Source organism: Anarhichas minor, unplaced genomic scaffold (assembly GCF_050575085.1).
Source record: "Anarhichas minor isolate MPS153535 unplaced genomic scaffold, ASM5057508v1 ptg000028l, whole genome shotgun sequence".
In the NCBI taxonomy this organism is placed as follows: domain Eukaryota; kingdom Metazoa; phylum Chordata; class Actinopteri; order Perciformes; family Anarhichadidae; genus Anarhichas; species Anarhichas minor.
The window spans coordinates 10,013,735-10,038,269 of record NW_027466474.1 but is presented as its reverse complement, the minus strand read 5'-3'; the positions used below and the strand labels follow the sequence as shown (position 1 = coordinate 10,038,269).

At 42.6% G+C, this 24,535-nt stretch overlaps 1 protein-coding gene across 1 annotated transcript in view; it reads right to left on the bottom strand.

Annotated features, from left to right (window-relative positions):
- Positions 1 to 24,535, bottom strand: part of LOC142963212 (A disintegrin and metalloproteinase with thrombospondin motifs 2-like) — a 103,838-nt gene that overhangs the window by 37,631 nt on the left and 41,672 nt on the right. Inside the window, exon 3 of the mRNA XM_076103929.1 lies at positions 16,964 to 17,141. Coding sequence (XP_075960044.1) covers positions 16,964 to 17,141 — 178 coding nt within the window. The remainder of the gene's footprint in view (positions 1 to 16,963; positions 17,142 to 24,535) is intronic.

The window sequence follows — 24,535 nt, the reverse complement described above, 5'->3', positions numbered from 1 at the left end:
GTGTGTGTGTGTGTGTGTGTGTGTGTGTGTGTGTGTGTGTGTGTGTGTGTACACATATGGAAGTGTGCCTACTCACAATGTGTGAGCCAAGTATTTGTTCTGCCCGTCACTGGCATATTACACTGTGAATCGCTCCAAAAAGATTACCGCCATTGCATTACTGAGGTAAATTAAATAACATTGAATTATATAACAGTGAGGATGTTAAAGGTTAATATATGGTGATAAATCCAATGTCAGTTTGTGTCAGAGTGTGTGTTTCTGTGTGAGAGAGAAGAGAAGACAAGTGGATGCAGAGTGTGTTTGGTTATCAAGAGCAGACATGCACATACACACATGAAAAATAAGTAAACGTGGATAAGCAACACACACACAAATGCATAGACTTACAAATATACAGAAACAACCACACAGGCGGGCATTCAATCAGCTAAGCCATGCATGAGGCATGTGAGATGCAGCTGGCTTAAACTAGCTTAGTACGGGACACAACACACACACACACTCACGCACACACACTCACGCGCACACACACACACACTGGGGCCAACAAATAGCACGAGTAGACATCAGTATCCATTGGGTTGCAATGGAGAACTTTGCATCCCTCTGCTAAGAATAGCAATACTGTAGCGAGCCACAAAAGAGGAGAGTGTGATTTGATGAGCTGTGTGTCCTTTAGTAATCATGAGTCAGCATATTACAGCAGGTCACGCGGTAAATGGAAGGCAATCCCAAATAGGGTATTCACCAATTTCATTTACATTGAATGTGTGCCCTGTTGTGTGTGTGTGTGTGTGTGTGTGTGTATACTTATGAGGCCAACAAACCTACAACATTCCCATTTCCCTGATGAATTACATTGAACTGCATTGAGACAAGGAGGGAAAGGGAGGAAAAGAAAGAACTAGAGCGAGAGAGAAAGAGGAAATATAATCAGTGTTTCTTTACATTGTAATACAGTTACAGAGGAACTGGACACACTGTTTAGGAATTGAAAAGAAGCAGTGTTCCCCAATCTTTTATCACTCACTTACACACATACATCTCGATAATCCATGCAGCACACACTTCATCCTGCCTTTGTCCACCTTTTCAGGCCGTCCTGACGCTCAGCCCTCATCTACCCTCAAGCAGAGGCACAATTAGGACTTTAATTCCCGATGAGCCCCCAACCCGCCGCCCCCCCCCCCCCCATCCCGGGTCTCTCTGGACCTGGCTGTCGTTACTTGCATTGTCTGGCTATGGCTGATGGAAATCATCTTATTAGCGTTGAGCTAATGTCTGCTCTGGATTCCTGGGACACTCTGGCCACCCCTATTTTAATTGGCTGACTCGATTAATATTTCATGTGTTTAACAGCACATCACCTTTACCTTCGCTGGCTCTGACCCTGTGGCTGGCTGCTCGGTATGTCAGCTGGTGAATATAGATGAGTTAGAATATTTTCAGTGACCAACCACATTGTGGCTTTGGATTTTGGGGATTTAAGTTATGTTTTGTCAACTGTTTTAGTTAAATTAATTTATTATTAAGAAATTGATATTGATGGGGAATCAAAGGATTACAGTTAAAAATGCCACCGCTGTATCGACAATTTGAAAGCTTTGGAGTGCCGACGTGTTCATATTAATACATATGTAAGACCAGAGCAGGAATGTTTGGATGAACTGTGTGGAGTGTGTGCAAGCCACCACTAGTTCCTGTTGATCATGTGCCACTTCCTCTATTCTTGATCTGTGGACCAAGATTTCTTTATCTTTTCTGGCCTGTAACTCAGTTCTTAGGTCACAAAACTCTCATGTTCCCACCGATCTGGTAAAATATCAGCAATCTTAACGTTGTACAGATGTCAAGGGAATTTGAGTAATGTTTGAAAATCAAGTTTATTTCTAATTCAATATATCAGTTTTAGAAATCTCCTGCTACCCAGTCAGCATTTTAAGTGACCTGATATCACAATGAACCCAAAAAACCTTTAAGTAAGATCTGGATTCACCGAGCACGAGCTGGAAAAATTGCAGGTGAGCATGTAGCTCACTCAGTAACACACACACACACACACACACACCTGGTAGCCCCGGGGCTACCTCCAGGACAGAACGGGTGATGGAGCTGAGGGAAGGAAAGGAAAACGCAAGGAGTGGAATAAGTTGGGGAGGGAGGTATAAAAATAAAGGAGAAAGAAAAGAGAAGAGATACGACGACTGACTTAACTCATTTGGTAGCTTACTTAGAAGTTGTAATATCATAAAATGAATTTAAGGTCATAACAGCAACAAGCTGATGTGTGTTCAAGTGTCCATTGTTGTGATAAGTTCGGTTTTAATTAGTTATTTGATGCAATAAGAAGGATGTAGGAAGTGGGGATGCGTCCATCTATATTTACAGTCTGAGGTTCTGAGTCAGGGATCCTCCGGGCTTCTCCTGCGGGGATCAGGTACTATTCTACTATAGAGAGCCAGAGACACTGGTGTGCACTCAGTCTAATTCTATGGTTTACAATGAAGACGTCATTTTCATCTTCACTCTTGAAATGTCCAGCACAACAAAGGGAGCTGGGGGTTAAGTATGATCATCTACTTTGTATTGTTAAAGTTTGCTAGCTGCATTCGGGTTTCTTCCCAAGGTGACTTCAAGGTGAAGTTTGCCATGTAAAGGAAAGAAAACCTTGAGATATGTGTGAGTGTGACGAAGCTCCACTGCCTCCATTTTACACATTGAAGTCTGTCAGGGGGAGGACTACCGCATTTGTGAAAAGGTTTTATAAAAAACGACCAAACTGTCTGATGCTGAGTTGCATTGTGGGTAATGATGGAAGTGTCATGTTTTTGCAAGGATGAAAAATGTGTGGAATAGACAAAGACGGCATCTCTGATTCTGCTGCTGGGTTGTTGATCCTATTTTTTTGTTTCATGTCCATCGTGAGTCTGACTATGTTGCTAAATCAGTGGTGTACTCTGTTAAAGTCATATACAAGATGCTCTTTTTTTGTATGAGAACCCACACTGGTAACAAAGAACAGAAAATACATTTTTTTTTAATTGTGATGACCGATGTGCTGTAAGAATGTCCTTCTTGGTGCTATTTTAAAGAATAACAGAAAATGGAATATATTACAAAGGCGACATACCTTTTCTTATGAAGGAATTAACATGTATGATACATCTTTCTGTGCAACCGTATCCTCATGTGAGCTAATATGAAATTAGATTGGAGACAGAAAACAGTTTACTGAAATCTAAATCATCATCTCACACTGAATTTCTATGTTGTTCTCCATATGTTAGCACAACACTCTACCTCACATGCTCTGGCTGAATACCAATCGCAGGATTGGTATTTTGTGGGGTTTCTTAGCTTTTGATTAAAAGCAGAACCAACATTTGCTTTGCAGCACCATATGGTATACACTTAAATGTGCAGCTTCTGTGTGAGCCAGTTTGACACAGCCAGGCTCACGGGAGCAAGCAAGCAAACAAAGGTGTTATGAGTTTCAACAAGTAATTAAATAGCTGAAAAAAGTGATCAATCTGAAAAATATTGCTTTCCTTATTGATGAAAAGTTCAGTATTTGGAAAACATGGAGAATTCAGCACGTTATTTGAGGTCTCTAATAGACAACAGAGTGACAATAATCAAACTCGACATGGCACTAGACTTTATTTGGCAGCCCTAAAGGTGCAAATTGGTGCTAGGAGGAATATAAGCACAGTTCGGACTGTAATGTGACAGCTTCGACAGCTTGGAGTATGTGCGCACATGTGTGTATGTGTGTGTGTGCGTGAGTCATGGCTGCTCCTGCGGCCTTTAACACCCAGTCATCTGTCATCCATCGGCTCAGCTCTGCACTGCTGCCGTCTCAATCGCCTGACATAATATTGCGCAGACAAACACACACACAAACGAACACACACACACACACACACACACACACGCAACACTCACTTTCTCCGTCTCTCTCCTTCTCTCACACAAACACACGCAGTATTTTGACAATGTGCCACCAGCACCGAGTGTGAGGGGCAGAGAAACACACCTACACACACACACACACACACACCGTGTCCCCACAGTGTTCCCTGATTAACGAGATGGTTTGTTCTCTTCCTCAGGCCTGGACCAATCAGGCACGAGGACACAAATCTCTCCCCGCTGGTGATGCTGAAGGCCACTGGCCACTATTTATTGGCAATCTCAGCCCTGACTACCCAGACAGAGAGAGGAACACGCTTGTCACAGGAAGACACCACCACCGTGTCCGTCTCCGTGTGTGTTTTTCATGTGCTCCAGGTGAATTCTGCTACGGGAGATAAATATGCCCGCAAGTGTCATGAAATAACAGTTTCACAGAGCATCACAGAAATACACACACAACAAGATATACTGAGGGATCTCCTCATTTATAGATTGTGTGGGTGTGTCAATAGAGAAGAGGCATTAAAGCCACACACCCATCAAAGCTGTGATTAAAGCAGATTAGAACTTCTCCACTAACAGAAAAATGTCTTCTTATAGCTCAACACAATTATTCCCTCTTTTTCTAGCTCTCTGGACTTAATTAGCGGGGTTTAGCAAGCTTGGTGTCTTAGAAGCCCAGCTAAACATTAGTAATTGCCGTGTTTATCTGCTTCCAGAGTAAAAATAACCCACATAGGGAGGTTGTGACAGTGTGGCTGCTATCACTAAAGCAGTATTCCTGTTTTGTGCGTGGAAATCTGAAAACAGCTCCTCTTGGCAGATTCTTGTTTCATTTCTTTCTAAAAACGCCTCGATGACAGCTTTGTTGGTGAAACATTTAACACTGTTCCCAGCGGTTATTTTAAGAAGACTTAAATTGTTAACAGTGTTTCTCTTTTAAATGGCTTCAAAATCATATCAGTACCTAAATTACAGATAGTCCTGCCATGAACTCTAAAGGTTTGAACTGGAGGGACAAGGAATTTAACAAGAAGGCAATTTGTCCCTCATCTTGTCTTATACTTCTCTTATCTGTCCTCTGCTCATTCGCTATCCTGTTTCTGTCTTATCTATCTTGTTTACCTCCCAAATAAGGGGCACCCTTTGAAAATCTGTGCAGACTTATTACTGGTTCATATCCAAAGACAACAAGCAGCGTGCGTAAGATACAGAGACACTACAGGAAAACGCACTGCAAACATCCAAGGTATGCAAATGTCTCACGCTTAACATTAACTAACAACTAAGTTATGAAATATGAGAAAGTCAACATCTACTACGCTCTAGTGATATCGATGCCATACAAGAATTCAAATGCGGGGAGACGTAGTGGGAGGAAACGTAGAAGAACAGGCGCCAGAACCGAACTCGGCCCGTACTGTATGTGAGTCACTCGTATAGTCAGACACACTGTGATCTCAAACCTGGCTCAAAGTCATTACAAGAGGCCGGCCAGAGGGGCTTCAGGGGCAGGAAATGTGGGTGAGAATTTAAAGTTATAATTCTTAAGATTATCATGAAATCAAATCCCGTTTTTGACGCTATTTATCGTTAGCATTTCTTTCAGCAACAGCCATTTAATGTAATTAACTCTGCATTTACCTCAGCAACAAAGAAGTGCTCCTTTGTTTTGTCTTTTCATTTCCTGTCTACACCACAAGTGGGGATTTGTTGCGGTGCTGAGATTGACATATGTAGCTAAATGTTCACCTTGTACCTACATGTTACAAAATATCTGACCAGTTTCACAATGTAGCATACAGCGTTAAGGACTGACAGAGCTGAGAGAAAATGATTGCATCAATACAGCAGTTACAGGTGCAACAGAGCACACTACTGACCACACCCAGCAGTAATGTGCTAGCTAATGTCACATTATTGATATACTGGCGTTAACCAGATGCTGGAAAACTAACGTTACATGGACGCTGGAAACACTAACGTTACCTGGATGCTCAATAACGAAAATAAGGAAAATAAAAAGAAGGGACAGATGGTTTGTGGGGGAGCACAGCAAGAAAAGGATGAGCAGTAGAGGTCAAAGGAAGACAGCGAAGGCAGGGGTTAGCTTCTAGTAGAAAACACACACAGAGTAGAGTCGAGTAGAATGAGCTCAAGCCAGAACACTGGGGATTGTCAGCTTGATTGGGAATCTTTTCAAAAATCTCCCAGAGTTCTGAGCGATGGTGGGAAGTCTGGAGAAAGAGAAGGATCACAGGGGGAACGTGGGTAATATGCCAGGGGAGTGAACTAACTTTTCTCTGGCGTCAGCACATCTGCTGAGGAGGATGATCTGTCTCCCTCTCATTGCTACAGGAGGACACATGGCAGCAGAGATTCTCACATAAGCTGCACTGTGGCGACACACACGGAAAGAGTAGACATGCCAGCGTGCTCTCTTTAATTGTCTCAGCGTGATTGTTACCACAGCTGCAGAGGACACGTTACATAAAAGGCAAAGGGCTTTCACAGTCACCTTCTACTGGCTGTGCAAACCAGTGGCTCAATTATATCTCTTTCACGCTCGTCAGACGCAGATCATCCCACAGTGGAACCAACAAAACACTTCAAATCAACCCTGATCTGATTCATGTAGCTTCTGATGTGGTTATTATGAATTTTTCAGCGTTGCGTAACCAAAACTTGCATTATCAAATGTGTTTTGTGTAACGTCACGCAAGACAGATCACGCTTTTTATCAACATAGCAAGGAAACGCATTGGTATCTGAAAACTGTTTGCTGTCAATGGATTTCATAGCTGCTCCTGACAACTAAAGCATAACTAAACTACATTAAGGTTTTTAATGCATCCTCAGTCCTTGCTCTTCCTCAGCAACATTTTCTTTTCTACGGACGGTATTGTTTTGTCTTCAAGAGTACCTTCAGATTCTGATTGAGCAATCAGCCTCTGCGTTCTTTTTCTATGATTCATGTTTTCTGTGTTTCAGAAACTTAGGGAGAAGATCTTTGTCTTGGCAAAAAGCTCACAGTGATCTTTTTGAAAATAAGAAAATAATAAATTGACTTTCCTTTTAACTACAGCCAAGTGTAATTGACGCAGTACCCGAACCGCTGTTTTTACTATTAGAGTCCTGCACTTTTCAAGCCTCACCATACAAGTTTAAGATTGTCACACTCCTTTATTCAGAAGAAATTTAAACGCAATACAAAGCAGCAATTACCTTTCATCCAAAGCATATTTAAAGCTAATTTAAAGTACGGAAACATATGAACTGGGATAGTGAATTTATACAGTATATGTCAAACAAGACGGGCTTTCTTGTTCCTGCACGTGACCACTTTGCATGCGAGTGTACAAACATACAGTACACATGCACACATATTCTACAAGCCATACATTTTACTCCTGTTTTCTATTTCTGTTATACATTTTTGACAGAGATCGAGTTATTCAATTCAACTGTAGATATCCAATCATAAAAAGTTAAAATAGAAAGGACACATACGTACTGCCTTACTGTACATATTTCTTCAAACTCAAATCTGGAGGTGATTATAATATTTATCTTTGCCGTAATAAAAAAGGATAATTTGCTATAGTGGATTATACAGTTATTATACAGTTTATAGATAAAATTCTATTAAACTGCAATTAATTATTGTATCCAATTATGGATGAAAGGCCATGTTTTGCCCGACATGGCCTTCCATCCTGCCAAGAGTAACTAAATCATGTTGCGGAAGCCACACTACACCGGGTGGGAACAGAGCCGGTGGGACGACGAAACACAATTAAAAAGTATCATTGCAGCTTTGAAAAATGAAGACGAATAACCCGGCACACAGTTTGCCTCCTCCCTTCACTGTGTTACTGTAATTGCTCCATACAAGCACACGCCATTAAAAGGTCAGGCACCAACAGCGTACGGACAACCACAACATGACCCATCTGGATTTGACAGTCACTCCGGTTCATTGGGCGCAGTAAACAGAATGGCAAACGTGTATTTTCAGCCCCTGCTAAGCTCTAAGCGGGCCTTGTTTTCTCCTTCCTCTGATCTCTGCAGCTATTCTCCACTTTTATTTGAGCTATATCTGAACACATCAGACTAATGCTACAAGACACGTCAGCAAGCTCAGTGGGAGCAAATAAATGACGACATAGGAAGATGAAGATGATTGAATTTTCTCTTTCCCTCCTCCCCCCCCCCCCCCCCCCTCTCTCTTGTGTATAGAGATCCAACAGTTCTTCATCACTTATTTAAACTGCCCATTTTTAACCCACCGTCTGAACCGTAAACTTTTCTGTCCTCGATGCTCACGGCTGGTATTATCGCCATTGTTCAATAAAGAAGCACAGAGCTGTGTTTCATTCAATTGCGCTCCCCCAGGGTGCACAGTGGCAAATGAACTGCAGCCTAACAAACTCCCACCACCACACATCACTCTGCTAATCAGACAGCAGCCGTCTGAGCATTATTGCCATTGTGTAAACAAATAGCAACGCACTCTACGACTAAGAATCCTTTTCTGGTGATTTCCACCGTTTCACATGATCTTCATCAGCAGATGGACTGTGCTTAGTTGGCATGGGGCTGCATCTGTTGACATGACGGATGAGTAGCCATTGTAATTTCACCCAAAGGACTTTAAGGACTTCTAGTTTGTGAAAATGTAATACAGTTGAAAACTCTGGAAAGAGCTAGAAAGTGTACTTTAAGTAACTACATCCAAGGTGAAGAATAAACGTTCGTGCTTAATGTATAAGTTAAAAAAGTGGATGAACAGTTACTGAGCGTGCATGTCAACGCACATCCATGACAACAAACGCAATCAGCAGATGAAGATTATGGGATGCGGTTTTGCCACATTTCTATTGTTTCATGTTTCTGGCAACATACACATTTATCATGGCAGCAATAGAGAATTTATAGAGACACATACCACTAACAGGGCATTGAAGTAGACAACTGCTGCACACACACACAGACACTCTGCTGTAATAGTGGTGAATGCATTTGGGTCTCCAGATGAAAGCCTCGTCTACATGAGAGGCTCCATTAACCTCTGAACCATAGTATTTCATCCTCTTTACGGACGCATTGCTACATTAACCTACATGGTGTTTCAGTTAGTGACTACTCGTCCTGTGTAGGAGCTCTTTTAGAAAACAATGACAAATTTTCCTGCTCAAGCATGCATATCAAGGAAGCTTATTCGGCGGTGGCAATGGCTCCCACACTTCTCTGAGGAGTGCCAGATTTAACACAGCATGTGTGTTTGTGTGTGCATGTGTACAGAGTGTGTATGCAGCATTGTGACAGAAGTGGGAGGAAGGAAGTCACACGCCATCTCCTCTTCCATGAGCTTCTGTCCCTTAGGTTGGCTGGTTACATAACTGACGCTATCACAGAACACTGGCCACCTCCAGGGAGGTCGGTTGCACGTAATGGTAGCCACACAGTTGTACCTGCTGCTTTGTGCGAGCCCTGCATTTAATCCTGCATCATGAAAATGAAGATACAATGATATTATGTGTTAATATTACTGTTGCGCATTCATAGTCAAGCGATAGCATGCACAGGGGCATTGCTCATGTATTCTCAAACACAAATTGTTTCTATCTGAACTGTTTTGTCTTTGTTAAAGATAATTTATAGGAGATTGGGAGCATCTCCATTGCCTCTCAAACGGCTCTTAACATGGCGTCTGCTGAGTCGGCGGTTCGCCGCTAACAGCGCTAACAGTGTTGACCTGAAGGTGGGTGCTTCCGGAACAATGCCGTTTCCTTTTGTAACCGCCGTATGAGGGCAGTGCACTAAAAGCATGCATGTAAACAAAGTAAGGTGACGTTACTCCACTATATCTTTTCATAGTGGTTCGCTGCTTTATTAATGCTCTGAATTGCACTTTTAAGGACCTAAACTGTGAAAAAAAATACGAGTACATCTAGACAGCTGTATGATCTAATCATAATGGCTGAATGCGTTCTCTAATGTAATCAAACACATTCTGTGAACACACTAACCCTATGCTTAACCTCTACATTATATCTCTTATCTTACTCAACACTTCCGGCCTCTGAAAAGGTCAAACTAAACTGCGTATTTTCATTCAGCAAAGCCCCCGATTAGAATCATTGACCATGTTTTGTTTTTATCTTTCAACGTCAACATTTTTTAAGATTCTTTATCTCAGGTGGTTACGGTTAGGAAAACATTATAGACATATGAAGTTAGAGTTAGCAATGCGGCATTAATTGCAGGTCTGTGACTGGACACAAACTATTCATTACACACCCATACACTAAACTGACCTCCACACCCCTACTTTCCACCTCACTACGTCTACTACTACGGCACACTACTTTTTGCATTGGCACTCATGGCGATCATGGACGTAATAATGAAAGATACTGGGCTGAAAGAAAAGGACACAATAAAAACAAATCTTTACAAGGAAATGCTAAATGTTGTGCTTTCTTACAGTATTTTCGATTCAGGTAGTCATCCCGAGTCCTCCAGATTGGGACCACTGCTTTGTTATCAAAATACTTTTCTCTGGACCCAATGATGATCTTGGATGATCATCATTGTACATCAGAAATGGACACACACATTGTTGTATAGCAGGATTTTGACATCAAAAGTCTGGTATTGAAAATATGAACGCCACATCAGAGGCAGCACCAAGGCTTACTGCTATGTCACTATGATCACCATGATTATAGTGACACTCTCTTAATCACTATGTCTGTAATAACACTATACTCCATCCCTCCAAGGCGGCCCTTCTGCTCCATCCCATCCTCTGCTTGCTCACTCTCTTTTTGTCTCACAGACAGAAAGAAACCCACACACAGACTGTGGGTCATTGCGGCAGCGGTGGCTGCAGACTGGAGCAGAGGTCGGTCGCACCCTGCTATTATCCCAGGAGTCCTGCTCTGTTTAAAGGCACCGCTGTGGCACGGTGAGTGATGGCTCAATAGAGGGGCCTGCTGGGAGCTTACCAGCAGGTGAGGAGTCAGGCGAGCCAGAGGGAGAACACACACAGAGGAACGCGGCGCAGGCACACGGACGCACCACCGGTGGACGCACACACGCCGTCAGTCAGTCACGAGTGAAACAGGCAAGAAATAAAACCTGCAAAACGCACAGGGACGTACGCATACATGCCAAAATGCATGACTGCGCACACACACACACATATGCTGAGTGTGGTAAAAAGCCAGCTGTGCTCTCTAGGGATGGAACCGGTGGCCGCAGAGAGGGAGAAAGGAAGCACTTCCTAACACTGTAATTTCCTCCCAGAGGCACATGGGCCAGCACTCATTCCCACATATATAGTATATACTGTGTGTGTGTGTGTGTGTGTGTACAGTGCACAGCACCAGTGTGTGTGTGTTTGGTCCTTAGTGTGTGTATGTTTCTGCTTGGCTCATGTGCGTGTGCTTATGCAGGTGTGCACTAATGTACACTGCTGAGCTAAAGTGGCTCCTGACTGCCCAATATAACACCCATATTATTATATGGCATTACACGTTATTACATACATAAAACACATGTTTCGTTCAAAATGCAAGCTGTGAAACAGAATGTGGCGCCGCTGTTCTGCTGACTTGAAATCAGCTTCAGCTGCTGCTACAATGTGGCCAAACAAATACTTTGTTATAGAGCTTTATTTGATGGATACAAAACAAGTCAAAACTTTTATAATTTTAAGTCTTAAGTGAATGGTTATCAAGTAACACCTTCCTTTCCTGAAGAGAGTATACTTACATTTTGGACAACCCATATTTATCCACGCTGTAATGGTTCACTGAAGTTAATGTTTCCAAGTTCTGGAGAACTTTGTTTTTTTGTGCTGAAAATGCTCAGCCTCAGAAAAGCCTTGGCAGATGCCATTGTTGACATAAGCTCTATATATATGGTAAAGGAACTCCCCTCTAAAACTACTGGTTTTAGAGCTCAAAGCAGCAGCCTAAAGACACTCATTACAGACGGCTCCTGGTTTTATTCAGTTCTTTCACAGACAATTTTGCTTTGGGGCAAATGGGAAGACTGTGCCGAAATGGGAATATGTTGCATCAGGGAACTTGGCAAGGAAATGGAAAAGGCAAGAGAGGCATTCATCTCGCAGTTAAGAAATGAGATGTGTGGTGTTTTGAGGAACCTGATTGTGTAAATGCAATTTATCTGCTAAATTGGGATTACAAGAGATTTTCTGTTTTTGTAAATACAGTGGTCAGACAAGTTTAATTACATTATTTTAATCACTTTCACACCTCAAAAGTCAGTAATCATCCCTCAAAACACAGGAACACTTTGTAACAACAGCAAGTAGAAACAGTCAAAGTTGAATTGACATTTTTAGGAACCATTTTAATGTTCACCTTTGTTTTTTCTTCCTAAAAATAGCTGGATCAGGTATCGGTGACAATGTGGCAAATATATTCAGTTCAATTCTATGTTTGTATATATCTTTACTAGAGATTTAATTCCTGTTTAACTTGTGATAAAGTTGTTGCCTAAAAAAAGATCTACATATGAACTGAAATTCCTGTTAATAATGTTGAATATTTTTTACCAAGTTGCTGCTGGTCGACTGTTACTATTTTATAATAAATAACTCAGGAAGTTTATATCTGTGTATTTATTTGTTAAATTCAATGTTTAAGCCTGACGTGACCTCACACACAGAGGGAAGATCTCAGTCCTTTCCACACAGTGAGGCAAACAGCTGGTATCTGATCGGTACTTGCTACCCGCCGACCCACCCAAAGCCCGGGTGTCTGAAAAAGTTACATCAGTGCATCCCTACATCGGACTTCTATTTAGCATTGTAATGAAAGCCAAAACTACAAAAATAAGACGTGGGTTTAGGAATTTCCCTTCAATGTACCTACAGCTTGTGGAAGTGCAGGACCGAAGTAAAGGATTTAGAGGACGTTCTTGCTCTTAAATAAGCCTCATAAGGACATAAGAAGAGTGTCACTTTATCGGGGTTGTTCAGGTGGCTATTTGGGATTTCAACAAGAGGCACGCTGTACTGCAAAGTGCCTACTGGGACCCCCTGTTACATACTGAAGATGAATTCAGGCCATTTATGAGGTAGGTGTGTGTGTGTGTGTGTGTGTGTGCTCACATCTCTAAGTGCTTAGTCACGAGTCTCCTCTTAAAACCCTTGCACCATATGTCTATCCTTGTGTCACACCGGCAGAGACAGAGAAAGAAGGAAAAAGAAGGAGGGAGTAAAGTGAGAGACAGAGAGAGAGTGGGTTCTCGAGGGAGCCCCCACTGGCCTCTGTCTGACCCCCTCCAATTTCCTCTCAGCCCAAGCAGACGCATCATTGTATCAGTGCTGTGCGACGTGGCGTGCACCACCAACACAACAACAGCTCACATCAGCCCAGCACAGTAAAGCACAACACAGTACGACACTAAACGTACAAGAACAGCACAGAACAGCAGCACCTGAGAGGTTAAACAAACGCTGGCTTTGAGCCGATGCATGGAGTCCTGTGTAGCTGTCTCAGACCTCCGCCCAGTGTCAGTCCACCAGCTAATTGAAATCACATTGCCCTGGAGGCTGCAGGGAGCCTTTCTGCCTTGAGAACAATACAGATCTCTGAAATGTCAATGAAAACAAGTCAGCCGCAAAGGACTGCATTTTGTAACACAATTCTGTACCGCCGTACGCAAGCTGAATGATAGTTATCATGCTACCAAAATATAACAGTCTGACATGTTGCTTCTGTAGTGCTGAAAGGCGTAATCAAACAAGAAAAAAGTTAGGAAAGTTGTGAATTTTATCTATAATAATTTTGAGGGAGTTTAGTACAGGTAGCAGACTAGGTGAGGGGAATTATGGGAAAAAGCCCTCTGGTAGTCCATCTGTTTGGGCAAGTCTCAGTACCCTGGACACAACACTGCACTGCACTGGCACGCACGCACACGCATGCTTAGACACACAATTGAACCAACACACCCAAACAGGGAGTCCAGTCCCGCTAGCGAAATACCAAACCCCACCCTCAATGTCCAGCCTCAAAAAACAAAAAAAGATGAGTTGGTTTGGGGCAAAGAAAGTTGCACGTAAAGCTACAGTAAACCCCACAGGAAAAAGGGGAAATACAATGAGCAGAACAGAGAGACCCTGATGAAAACCACAGATAAAAGCAGCAGATCAAATTAAATTGTAAGGGGCGAAGAAAAGACAGATTGAAGGACGGAGTCCTGTCCGCCCAGAAAAAGAATAACGCCAATCCTTCGTTTTCTATCGGCGCAGCGATTAATTGTGCCACATTAATAATAAAGCTTGCTCTCTCCACTTAGGACATTGATTCACACCTCCTCAGCTTATGGTGTAGGAACCCAATCAATCTCGCTCCTTATTCATCTCTCTTTCTCTCCTTCTTGAGCTCCTCTATTACCTTGCTAAATATAACTTTCTTCCCTCTGTCTTTAGCCAGGAAATGAGTCCAACATTCAATAACTGGCTGTGAATTAAGCATGCCGGGGCGAAAGAGATGTCCAGAAATGATTGATTGATTATGAATTAATTCGCTAATGTCCCTGATTGATCTACGGGAAGGAGTGATCGTCTGAGAAAGACAATACGAGGGAATAAAAGAGGAGAGGACATTTTTTTGTTCTTTTTTCTTACAGGAAAAGAGGTGTAATGGCAGCAGGGTCTATAATGTGCTTCCTATGCATCCACATGGCTGTGATATTACAGTGATATGATGTAACAACCGGAAGGTAAACCTATGTTTACATAATGCTGTGGTCTAGAATAGCTAAGACAAAGATAACAAGGAAAGAGAGAAGAGAAACGAAGAGAGAGAGAGATCCTCATCAAATGCTACTGGGAGCAGCACATGCCTGTGTGTCTCTCTGTCTCTCAGTCTGTCTGTCTGCTTGGCCTTGAAAAATCCCAGCACTCAAAGCCAGACGACCACAGAACTCATGCCCACGCCATACATGCACGCACACAGAGACACAAAGACACACACACACACACACACACACACTCACACTGTGGCCTGCTCTATCCTACGCTATTGATCTGCACCCCACTCTTCATTAGAAAGAAAGATTCAAAGACAACAAGGAGCAGTGAGACGTGTTGTGTGTGTGTCTGAGTGTCTGCGTGCATGCAGCACGTATGCGTGTTCAGAAGTGTAAATGTATGATCAAGGGAGTTGTGTAAGCTGCGTGTGGTTACATCCTGTATATGCGAGTGTGTGTGTGTGTGTGTGTGTGTGTGTGTGTGTGTGTGTGTGTGGATGTACTGCCAGGTATCAGTAACAGTGGGAGCAGATCTGTGTTACTCTAATGCAGTCTGTCCTCACTGGGTGTTCCTATGGAAACTCTCTCTCTCTCTCTCTCTCTGTATATTATTAGACATTCTTGAGTCAACTGCTCAGAATAGGAAGACACAGATCTCATCTATTGTGATACACTTGTTATAAAGCGCTTCGTCTCGCTCCTGTACAACATGGGAGAGACTTGATTCTGTGAGAACACTTTTGCTTTGGTGATTAGTTGAGATGCAGACTCTTGCACAGGTTGGGGGTCACAATTGATTGACTTGTAGGCATCAGATCTATCACTGTGACTGGGCAGCCACTTCTGACACAAGCCTGAGGAAGGCATCGCAGTTATATTCTTTCCCTGCAGGCTGATGCTTCAGGTTTTAGCCCTGGTTGAATCTCTATTTGAGTTGAAACAATGGGATTCAGAGCTCAGAGTTTAGCAGTCTGGAGTCTTTCTGTTGATGCATGAGGCTCAAGTTTTCAGAATTGTATATATAGTTCAAATATTTGTGTGTATTCACTGGATAACAACTATAACACAGCATTTCTTCCTGGGAATATAACAACAGACATTTGGTAATACTGCAAATATATCATCACTGGGCCATAGGCCTTGTTTCTCACAAAATATCCATGAAACAATGCTAATAGAAGCCTTAATATTATATATTAAAAAAAACTAAAGCAACAAAATATCTGATCACCTTTACATTAGTTTGAAAGATTTTTAGTGTGAGTAAAAGTGATATTAAGACTTCCTCAAAAAATGATATGCATATTCTCAACTTCCAAATTGATCAAAAGATCCACTTATTATCCGCTCAGCTAAAAGATAAATAAACAAACACAATTAAATTGATTAAATTCCTCTTGTCAACACTTACCAGACATGACATGACCTTGAAGTAAATTGAACGTCATTTTACTGCGACAAGGTCACATTTTCTAATTTCATTGTAAAGACATAAGATTTGAGGGTAATACAAGATACAAACTGATGAACAGCTGAATTCGTATGATGGAAATATAATTCTGCTCACGCGATAGTGTTCAGACCTTGAGTTTTAAAGCCCATTTTAATACACATTTATCTCCCTTCCTTCATACCCCAGAGCCGACACGCTGTGTCAAACTCTAAGTATTATGCTCCCTCTAAAATAATAGCCCGACTTGTTGTTTCACTTCATTTATTTCATCTGTGGAGTGGAAAATGGAGGCAGACGACGAGAACCCAATGACTTGAGTGCCAGCTGTTAATTGTGGAGGCAGCCAAGGCAGTGTATAATTCTATAAAAGATACAGAGGGTGTTACCTTACCAGTCAAACACGTGCGTCTCCATATGTCGCTCCTTTAATCTCTTTGACAGTAGGGTATGCTCACGCTGTGACATGCCGTCTTTGCATATAATAGTTCGATTATATAAGCAGGTGTGTTTGAGGGAAGAATGGCTTGAGATACTAGTTCATTTCAGGGGGAGTATGGTCTGTGAAGTGTTCAAGATGTACTGCAGAGAACATTGATGACAACAAAAAGTCTGCAGGTTTCCCATTTAGGATGAATGATCGGGGACTTAGCTTGCAGTCAGTGTCATATCATTATTTCCACATGTCAGGAAAAAAAATGGAGAAGATGGGAGTAAAATAAAGCACAGAGCTGAAGAGTGCAGCATTCAGTGAAGGGTGTGTACAAGTGGAGGACGGCTCAGCCGGAGCCACAGACTGACCTCTGGAGTGGAAGTCTGCTGCCGTGCTGCCGACGGGCGCTTTCTTTACGGCGGAGGAGCGATAGACGACGTGTGTCCTTCCTCCTTCTCCCTCCTCCTCCTCCTCTCCTCTCACTCCGTCGCCCCTCTCCACCGGTTCGATAAAAAACTCCTCTTGCTCCATCCTGATCATACCAGCCTGGAAGAGAGTGTGGGAAATGAATACTTGTAGGTGAACTCTGACGTCATGTTAATGCATGTCAGTCCGTCATATAAACACAAAACACAGAGCTGCCGCTCCTCCCTCGTTTGCCTATCGCTCTTTTCTCCATCCACCCTTCACATATTCTCTTGCCCTGACAGTTTAAACCAGAAATAGTCATTTTCTTTTCTCCACTGCTGTGTTAGGGGCATGCTGGGAGAAAAGAGACGAGGACGGGAGAGGACAGTGATCCCTCCTGGGGCACAGGTCCAGAGTGACAACCGGCATCTAAAATGGCCAACACACAGCAGGAGATGAAACGGTCAAACTACCATCCTGGACTAACACATTCTGTCAGGTAATTCCCCACAACCACCTTCCACACACACACACACACACACACACACACACACACACACACACACACACACACACACACACACACACACACACACACACACACACACACACACACACACACACACACACACACACACACACACACACACACACACACACTCTCTCTCTCTCTCAAACACACATGACAAGTGCACAAATGCAAACTCACAGTGAGAGAGTGAAAGCAGGGAAGTGAGGAGAGAGACTGCAAAAGAGATGGTGAGAAGTTAAGAGGCGTGCATACAGAACGCACACGCAAAAAGGAGTTGCGTGCACATAAACGGGGAAAACAGGCACTGGGAAAATTGCCCGTCACTCTCTCTTATTCCATCTGTCTGTTTAAGACAACTGGTAATTACCAAGGCAACGCACTGCTGTAGAGGAAAGCCATGGGGGAGAACACACAGAGAGGATGGAGAGGCTTTGGAGAGGAAGAGCGCAAAAGAAAGAGAGCGATAAATGAAGAGAGACAACGTCGATGCGATCAGCGCTTCTCCCTCCGCTCTGACAAGAGAAGGAAGGGATGATGAGCGAGTTGAATAGAGAAAAGTGAGCTGATGGTAAAAAAAAAAGAAAAGAAAAAGCAGCGTACATCACAGAGGAATGTGTGATGAAAAGCTGCTTGTGGACAATGACTATATGTCTATATTAACCTGTTACATCCGTCATCTCATTTAACCCACAACCAAAATTAATATGGATTCCATAGTGACATATGTTTTTGCGCATAATGACAGGAGTAAAGCCAAACTCTACAAACATATTTCAGGGATGGATGGAAATCTGTTTGTAAAAAGATTATATTATCTTAAGACAAAGATGGTCAAGAGGTTTTTGAGAGGATAAACACTAAGCACTCTTTGCCAGAAAGCCTTTGACTTACTACACTGAATATTCATGTTATGTGCTTTATTTACTTATTGCAATAGTTTCTCTATTTTGTAACTATATTACTGCTCCGTCTCCTCCGTCTCATGCAGAGCCTCCACCCATTGCCTGTCTGTCCTGCAATCCTTCCTCTGTAGCTCTTCTCCATATTTGTTGGAGTTGATCATGTTTTTTTTGTGTGTGTGTGTTCTTTTTCTTTTCAACTGCTGCCTATGTGTTGTCAAAGTGGGCAAAATGTATTTATCATTTATTTGTCATATTTGCACGTGTTTTCTTTCTGCTGCAGTGAGTTGAGCTGTCTCAACCACCTATAAATAAAGTTAATTTGACTTCATGTGAATAGAATAGAGAAAGATAAAATGAGAGTTAGTCCTTTGACTCTGTCAGGAGCCCACTGTGTGAGCTGCAGTCATGAGAGAAGTGAGCTTGAAGTCATTATTACACTTATTGTGCACTACCTACATGGAGCCTGAACTTAACAAATACGAGGTTTTAATTTATGAGAGCACCTTGGCTCTAAAATCTATTCTTTCCTTTAGCATACTACTTATTGAGCTGAACTTGTGTGCTCCCTGAATTCCTCAGAGAGGCTGATTTGAATGGAAATGGATATTAACAAAAGTGGCCCCTCGGAAATAAAAACGTGCTCTTATTCTTTACTCTCGTCCTCTGCCATTCCTCTCTCTCTCTCCTTTTCCCCGCCAGCCTGAGGCTTTGGTCCCGGAAGGATGTCGACATGCAGCTGACCTGCCCTCTCACACTCCCTCCCTCCCTCCCGCCCCTCTCCCTCTTTCTCCCTCCACCCTTCTCATCCCTCCATTTCCCCGAGCCGTGGTGCGGCATTCCGATCGGAGCTGATGGATCTGCGATGGTGCATGCATTTCCACTCCAGAATACCAAGCAGTGGGGAGAGGAGAGCTGTGTCAAAGAAAAAAGATGACATGTGGGACTGGGAGACATGGTCGGATCGATCGGAGCCGGCATAGTGGGGGCGGAGGGCTAGAGAGAGAGGAAGGTGCAAGGGAGCAGAAGAACTGGACAAGTGCTTTGAAAAAGCCTAAGTGTATAAAGCATCAAAGCGCCTGCACGACTTTCCACAGTGAGAAGCATTGTCTTCATCTCCTCTAAAGCAGGAGCAGCCAAGTCCCAGTCGAGGGGATTACAGGGAGGCTTGTCCAAATACTGTGTCCAGAACTACTGAGAGACATTTTAGACTCATCGGCAGCACACCAGACGCCTTAATGTGGCAACACCCGTTGGGTTATTCAAAGGCAGGGTAGGGTTAAGGGCCACATAAACATGTAAAGGTCAACCGTGACGACCCAATGTTGGAACGGCTGTATGCTAAGGTATCTGTGAGTGAATGTACCTGAATTAATCAAATATAGAAAAAAGGAAGTGTAGTTGAACAACACCTCCAAAAAGTCGAACAACTGTGACAGCTTGGTGATACTTCTCTTTGCTATTTTTGCATGCATTTTTAAGACAGCCCCTAAATTGAGCTCATTATTTTCCCATCGACTGTCAAGTCACGCAAGATTTTCACAGCTCCAGGCGCCGTGGTGACAGCACCTGGGCAACATCAGTCAAGCTTTATCCTGAAGTGCCAAACCAATACTGTACGGTGGTTTTACCGAGGGTGAACCGTGCAGAATGACCGTGCAGAATATCAAACTTAAGACTATCCACACCTTTGTATTTTGTTTTGTTCACCCATATGTTAACAGTTTCACCTGGATTACTTTTAACAGCAGGATAACATAATTCTGATATTATGAGACTTATTTCTGAAGCTGAATTTTGGAAATGTATCCTCGATGGACATCGTTGTAGAGGGTGAGCTCTGCTGATTGCAGCAGTGGGTGCATGATGTCTATGTGTATATCTAAAATCCTATACATGTCGTTCTGACCATGATGTCAATTTCCACTTGTTGCATGCATACAGCCTCTATAAATAAACTCCCGTCCCCACGAAAACAACTTTGTGGCAACTAAACTTTAGGTTTAGGAAAAGATCATGGTTTGTGTTAAAATACCTACGGAAGTGATGTCACTTAAATATGGGAATAAATCAACGTTAACTTCTCCCACGAACAGCGGTCTCCTGGGTCAAAGACCGTTTGTTGTTTTAAATAACTTTCATATTTATAATATCGGGTATGTCGAGGTGAATCAGGAGATGATAGAACCTCTTGGTTTTTCCTTTGTAATTACCGTATATATATATATTTAGCATTACTCTATGACTCGCCTGTTCAGGGATCTCCATGGCATCAGCTGCCTCGCTAGTTGCTGTTCTCTTATTACAGTAAATTCATTGTGCTCCTTTGGGTGATGAGCCTGAAGATGTTTTATTAGGTTTGACATGTTAAAATGCAGCTTATTAGCTCCACTCCCCTCATGAGACACTTAAATATGACACTGTTGCCTTCTGCATCTCATCTTCATTGATTATAAAAGATTTTCACATCACACACACACGCACACACACACACACACACACACACACACACACACACACAGGATGTGTCGGTGCACATCTGGTTGAAAATGTCATGGCTGAGCCTGGAGTTTAAATGGATTTCTATTATATGTTCACTGTTACTGGGTCTGTGTCGCCACAACATCTGAACATTTGCATATAGTGCCGGAAACATGGTGAAATGATTAATAATTTAATTATTAATTAATTAGATGCTAAAAATACATTTTCAAATTTCCAATGGAAGGTTTCCATCGGTAAGCATGGGTATTATTTGGAGTAACCCGCTTTTTTTTTCTTTTGTTGGATAGATTAATTTCGCACATGTGCTGTAATAATAACTAATAGAAAAAACAACAATCAATAAAATGAACACTGAACAGCAAATCCTGAATAAAGTAAATAAAGAAATAAATAGAATATGTTTGAAATGGACTAGGCAGAAGTAAACCCTTATGAACCTCTTTCTATAACTTAAATAACGTAAATAATGAACCTCATGTCGATCATAAATACATTTTATTTTCTGGTAGGTCTGGTAGGTCTAAGAAAGCATGGTTAGACACCACCACGACTAAGTTTAAATACGCTCTTATCTATGACATCAACTGACCCTTTCAGTCCCATTATGAACAATTTTAATAATGGGATTTTCACACCCATAATTCCTCATGCCTTAAGATCATTACAGTAGATGCTTTGTCATGTCTGAAAAGCTCAATCAACATATTATGGACTATTGGTAGTGAACGTCACATCTGCATATTTTAAACACGTAGTGGAATTCACCTGCTTAGTGAACCGAGTCGAGGGAATCGATGCCACCGCTCAACATAAGGCTCAGCTGAAGACAGACAGTAACTGAAACACGTACTTCGATATTAATGTTGTCAAAATGTTATGACTTTGCTGCTTCACTGAGACTCAAATGAACAAAGAAATGCAAAGCTAGAAAGACGTCTTACTGTTGAGCCGTCTGATGTATTTCAGTTCATATTTCAATCAATTTAAACTCTTCCTTCGGTAGATTTCCTTCACACGGAATTATGATGCAAATTACATCAGAGTAATTTATCATCAAAATTAAAGAAGAGACAACTTTTGCACAACCTACACCAAATATCCACATCTGGCTCATTATCAAAGAAAACATGCCCACAACTCAGCGTATATAACCGGGTTATTATTACTGTCGTGGCCATTGAGATGGTGACACTAACCACAACCCTCCCTCTGAGACCTAGAGCCAAATCTGGATCCTACACACCGAGTGTCCAGTTACAACGGGAGGATCCTCTGTGTTTGAAGGCACACCAAGCTCTATTTGAGGATCTGAAAGGAGTAACTCAAGTCCTGGGTAAGTGTCCTGAGGGGCACGTGAGACAGACGAGCAGCAGAAAAGCAGTGTAGTGGAGTGGAGGAGCGGATGTTGTGGTGAGGATCAAAGTCACACCCGGTCGGGGCCCTTCAGCTCAGTCCACCACAGGCAGTGAGTGTGTGAGAGCGTGCGTCTGATCCGGAGCCACTATGTGTGTGTTTGATCTGATTAATAACCCTGCTACTGCTGGCTACCTTCACACACATCCACAGGCCGGCAGGGCAGACACAGTCACACAAGCACAAACACACACACATCCGTGCAGAAATATAGCTTTGATAGTGACTCACTCGTACTGTGTAACCCTCCAATTCATTCACCCTTTGAGTCATAAGAGAATCAGGCCCGTACAATAGTAAAGCTGATTTGACAAATTAGACACACTTCAGAAAGAGAGCGAGATAAAGAGAACACGTCACCGTAAATATTAAATTGTACCTTTACGCTCCCCCGCTTATAAGCTCTGAGAAAGCCACGTTTTGTGTTTGGATTATGAATATTGCTCTGGCAAAAATGTAAATTTATCTGAAATTTATGAAGGCGGCGTGAAGCAAAGCTATTGAAAACATTCAGGGAAGCTCTATACAGACACTTGTGTGACCCTTGGCACTGCTTTACTCTCGCAGGAGAAAAGGTATAGAGAGCCGCGGGAGCAGGACGAGGGAGAGAACTGCAGTTAAGGTAACGTATTAACACGGATTCATTAAGTGAATGAAATTATTTGATTAATGTCCTGAAGAGCGAGGCGATTACCAAATTGTATGTTAATGAGGGATATGCAACGAGGAGGAGAATAAATCCAATGTGACAAACAAAATATATCAAACATAAACACATGAAAGGAGGGAGGCCTTGTCATACATAAACCTTGACATATCTTTTTCTGTCTGTCAGTTGCCCAAACACACTCACACACATGCATATACATGCTTACAGATACTGTCAGTGTATGTGTGTGTGTGTTTCTTTGTGATAGCCAGATGCCAGTGTGATTTAAGCCGTGCAGGACTTAGCGATGAAGCCACATCCCTGTCACCCTGCTCAGCTGATTACATAGAGTGGTCTCCAAAAAAGGTCACACACCTATACACACCTTTGCATACATACACATGCATGGTAGCCCTGTCCCACTCATAATTCTAACCCTCTTTTCCTGCTTTCTTCACCTCATTTGCAAATTGTTCATCTTTGACCTATTTTTGATAAGTATGTCAGCTAAATCTCTCTCTCTCTCTCTCTCTCTCTCTCTCTCTCTCTCTCTCTCTCTCTCTCTCTCTCTCTCTCTCTCTCTCTCTCTCTCTCTCTCTCTCTCTCTCTCTCTCTCTCTCTCTCTCTCTCTCTCTCTCTCTCTCTCTCTCTCTCTCTCTCTCTCTCTCATATCGGGTTTTAACTCTCCAGGCTGGCCCGTACACATCAACGGTGTCTGACCCCCTCAAAGAAAAAATAAATTGTAAAAATGCAGCAGTCAAAGGAAGAGGAGGCGACAGAATAAACAGGAAAGGCCTTCTGTGAGTTCCTCACAATGCCATTCTGAGCCTTTAGCCCGTTATCTCCAGGAACATCTTCCTACTTATAGTTGGACCCCCAGTGGTGAACTTCAGTCAACCAGTTCTCATATTCCCTCCTTGCTGCCATATAATCTGCTTTTTCTTACAATTCCATTAGTATCCCACCCTCCACTTATCCGTCTCTTTCAGTTGCTGATAATACGAAGTGAAAGAGGCACTCTAAACGTGTGAAAGTGAAGGCGGGCCCAGGTGTTGGAAAAAGAAGACGGACAAAAGACAACAGAGCGCAGGCCATATTATTTAGACTCTGGATGGCACGGGCCTAAGAATAGCAGTCGTAAGCCAAATCTGGCAAGCCTGACCGCATGATCTGTGGAAATTGTGGTTCAGAGCGAGAGCGTTGACACACACAGAGACACAGTCACTGACAGTCTGGCGGATAGACCGAGAGACAGAGTGCCAGACAGACAGTTTGAAAAGGAGGCTGCCTCAGTATCCCGTCCCTTGCTTTCTCTCTCTCCCAATTATTGTTGTTATTAATTAGGACAGAAGGTACAGCCCTCTGTTTTCTGTCCAAACAGAGATTATGAATCAGCAGTACGACAAAGGGAACAGTAAAGGAAACAGATATGTGTGATAACCAGCCTGGAAGAGGTGATGGGTAAATGAAGTGGTGGGTAAAAATGAGAGACTTGGAAAGTGACAGATGAGAATTGACAAGAGTAGAAGATTAG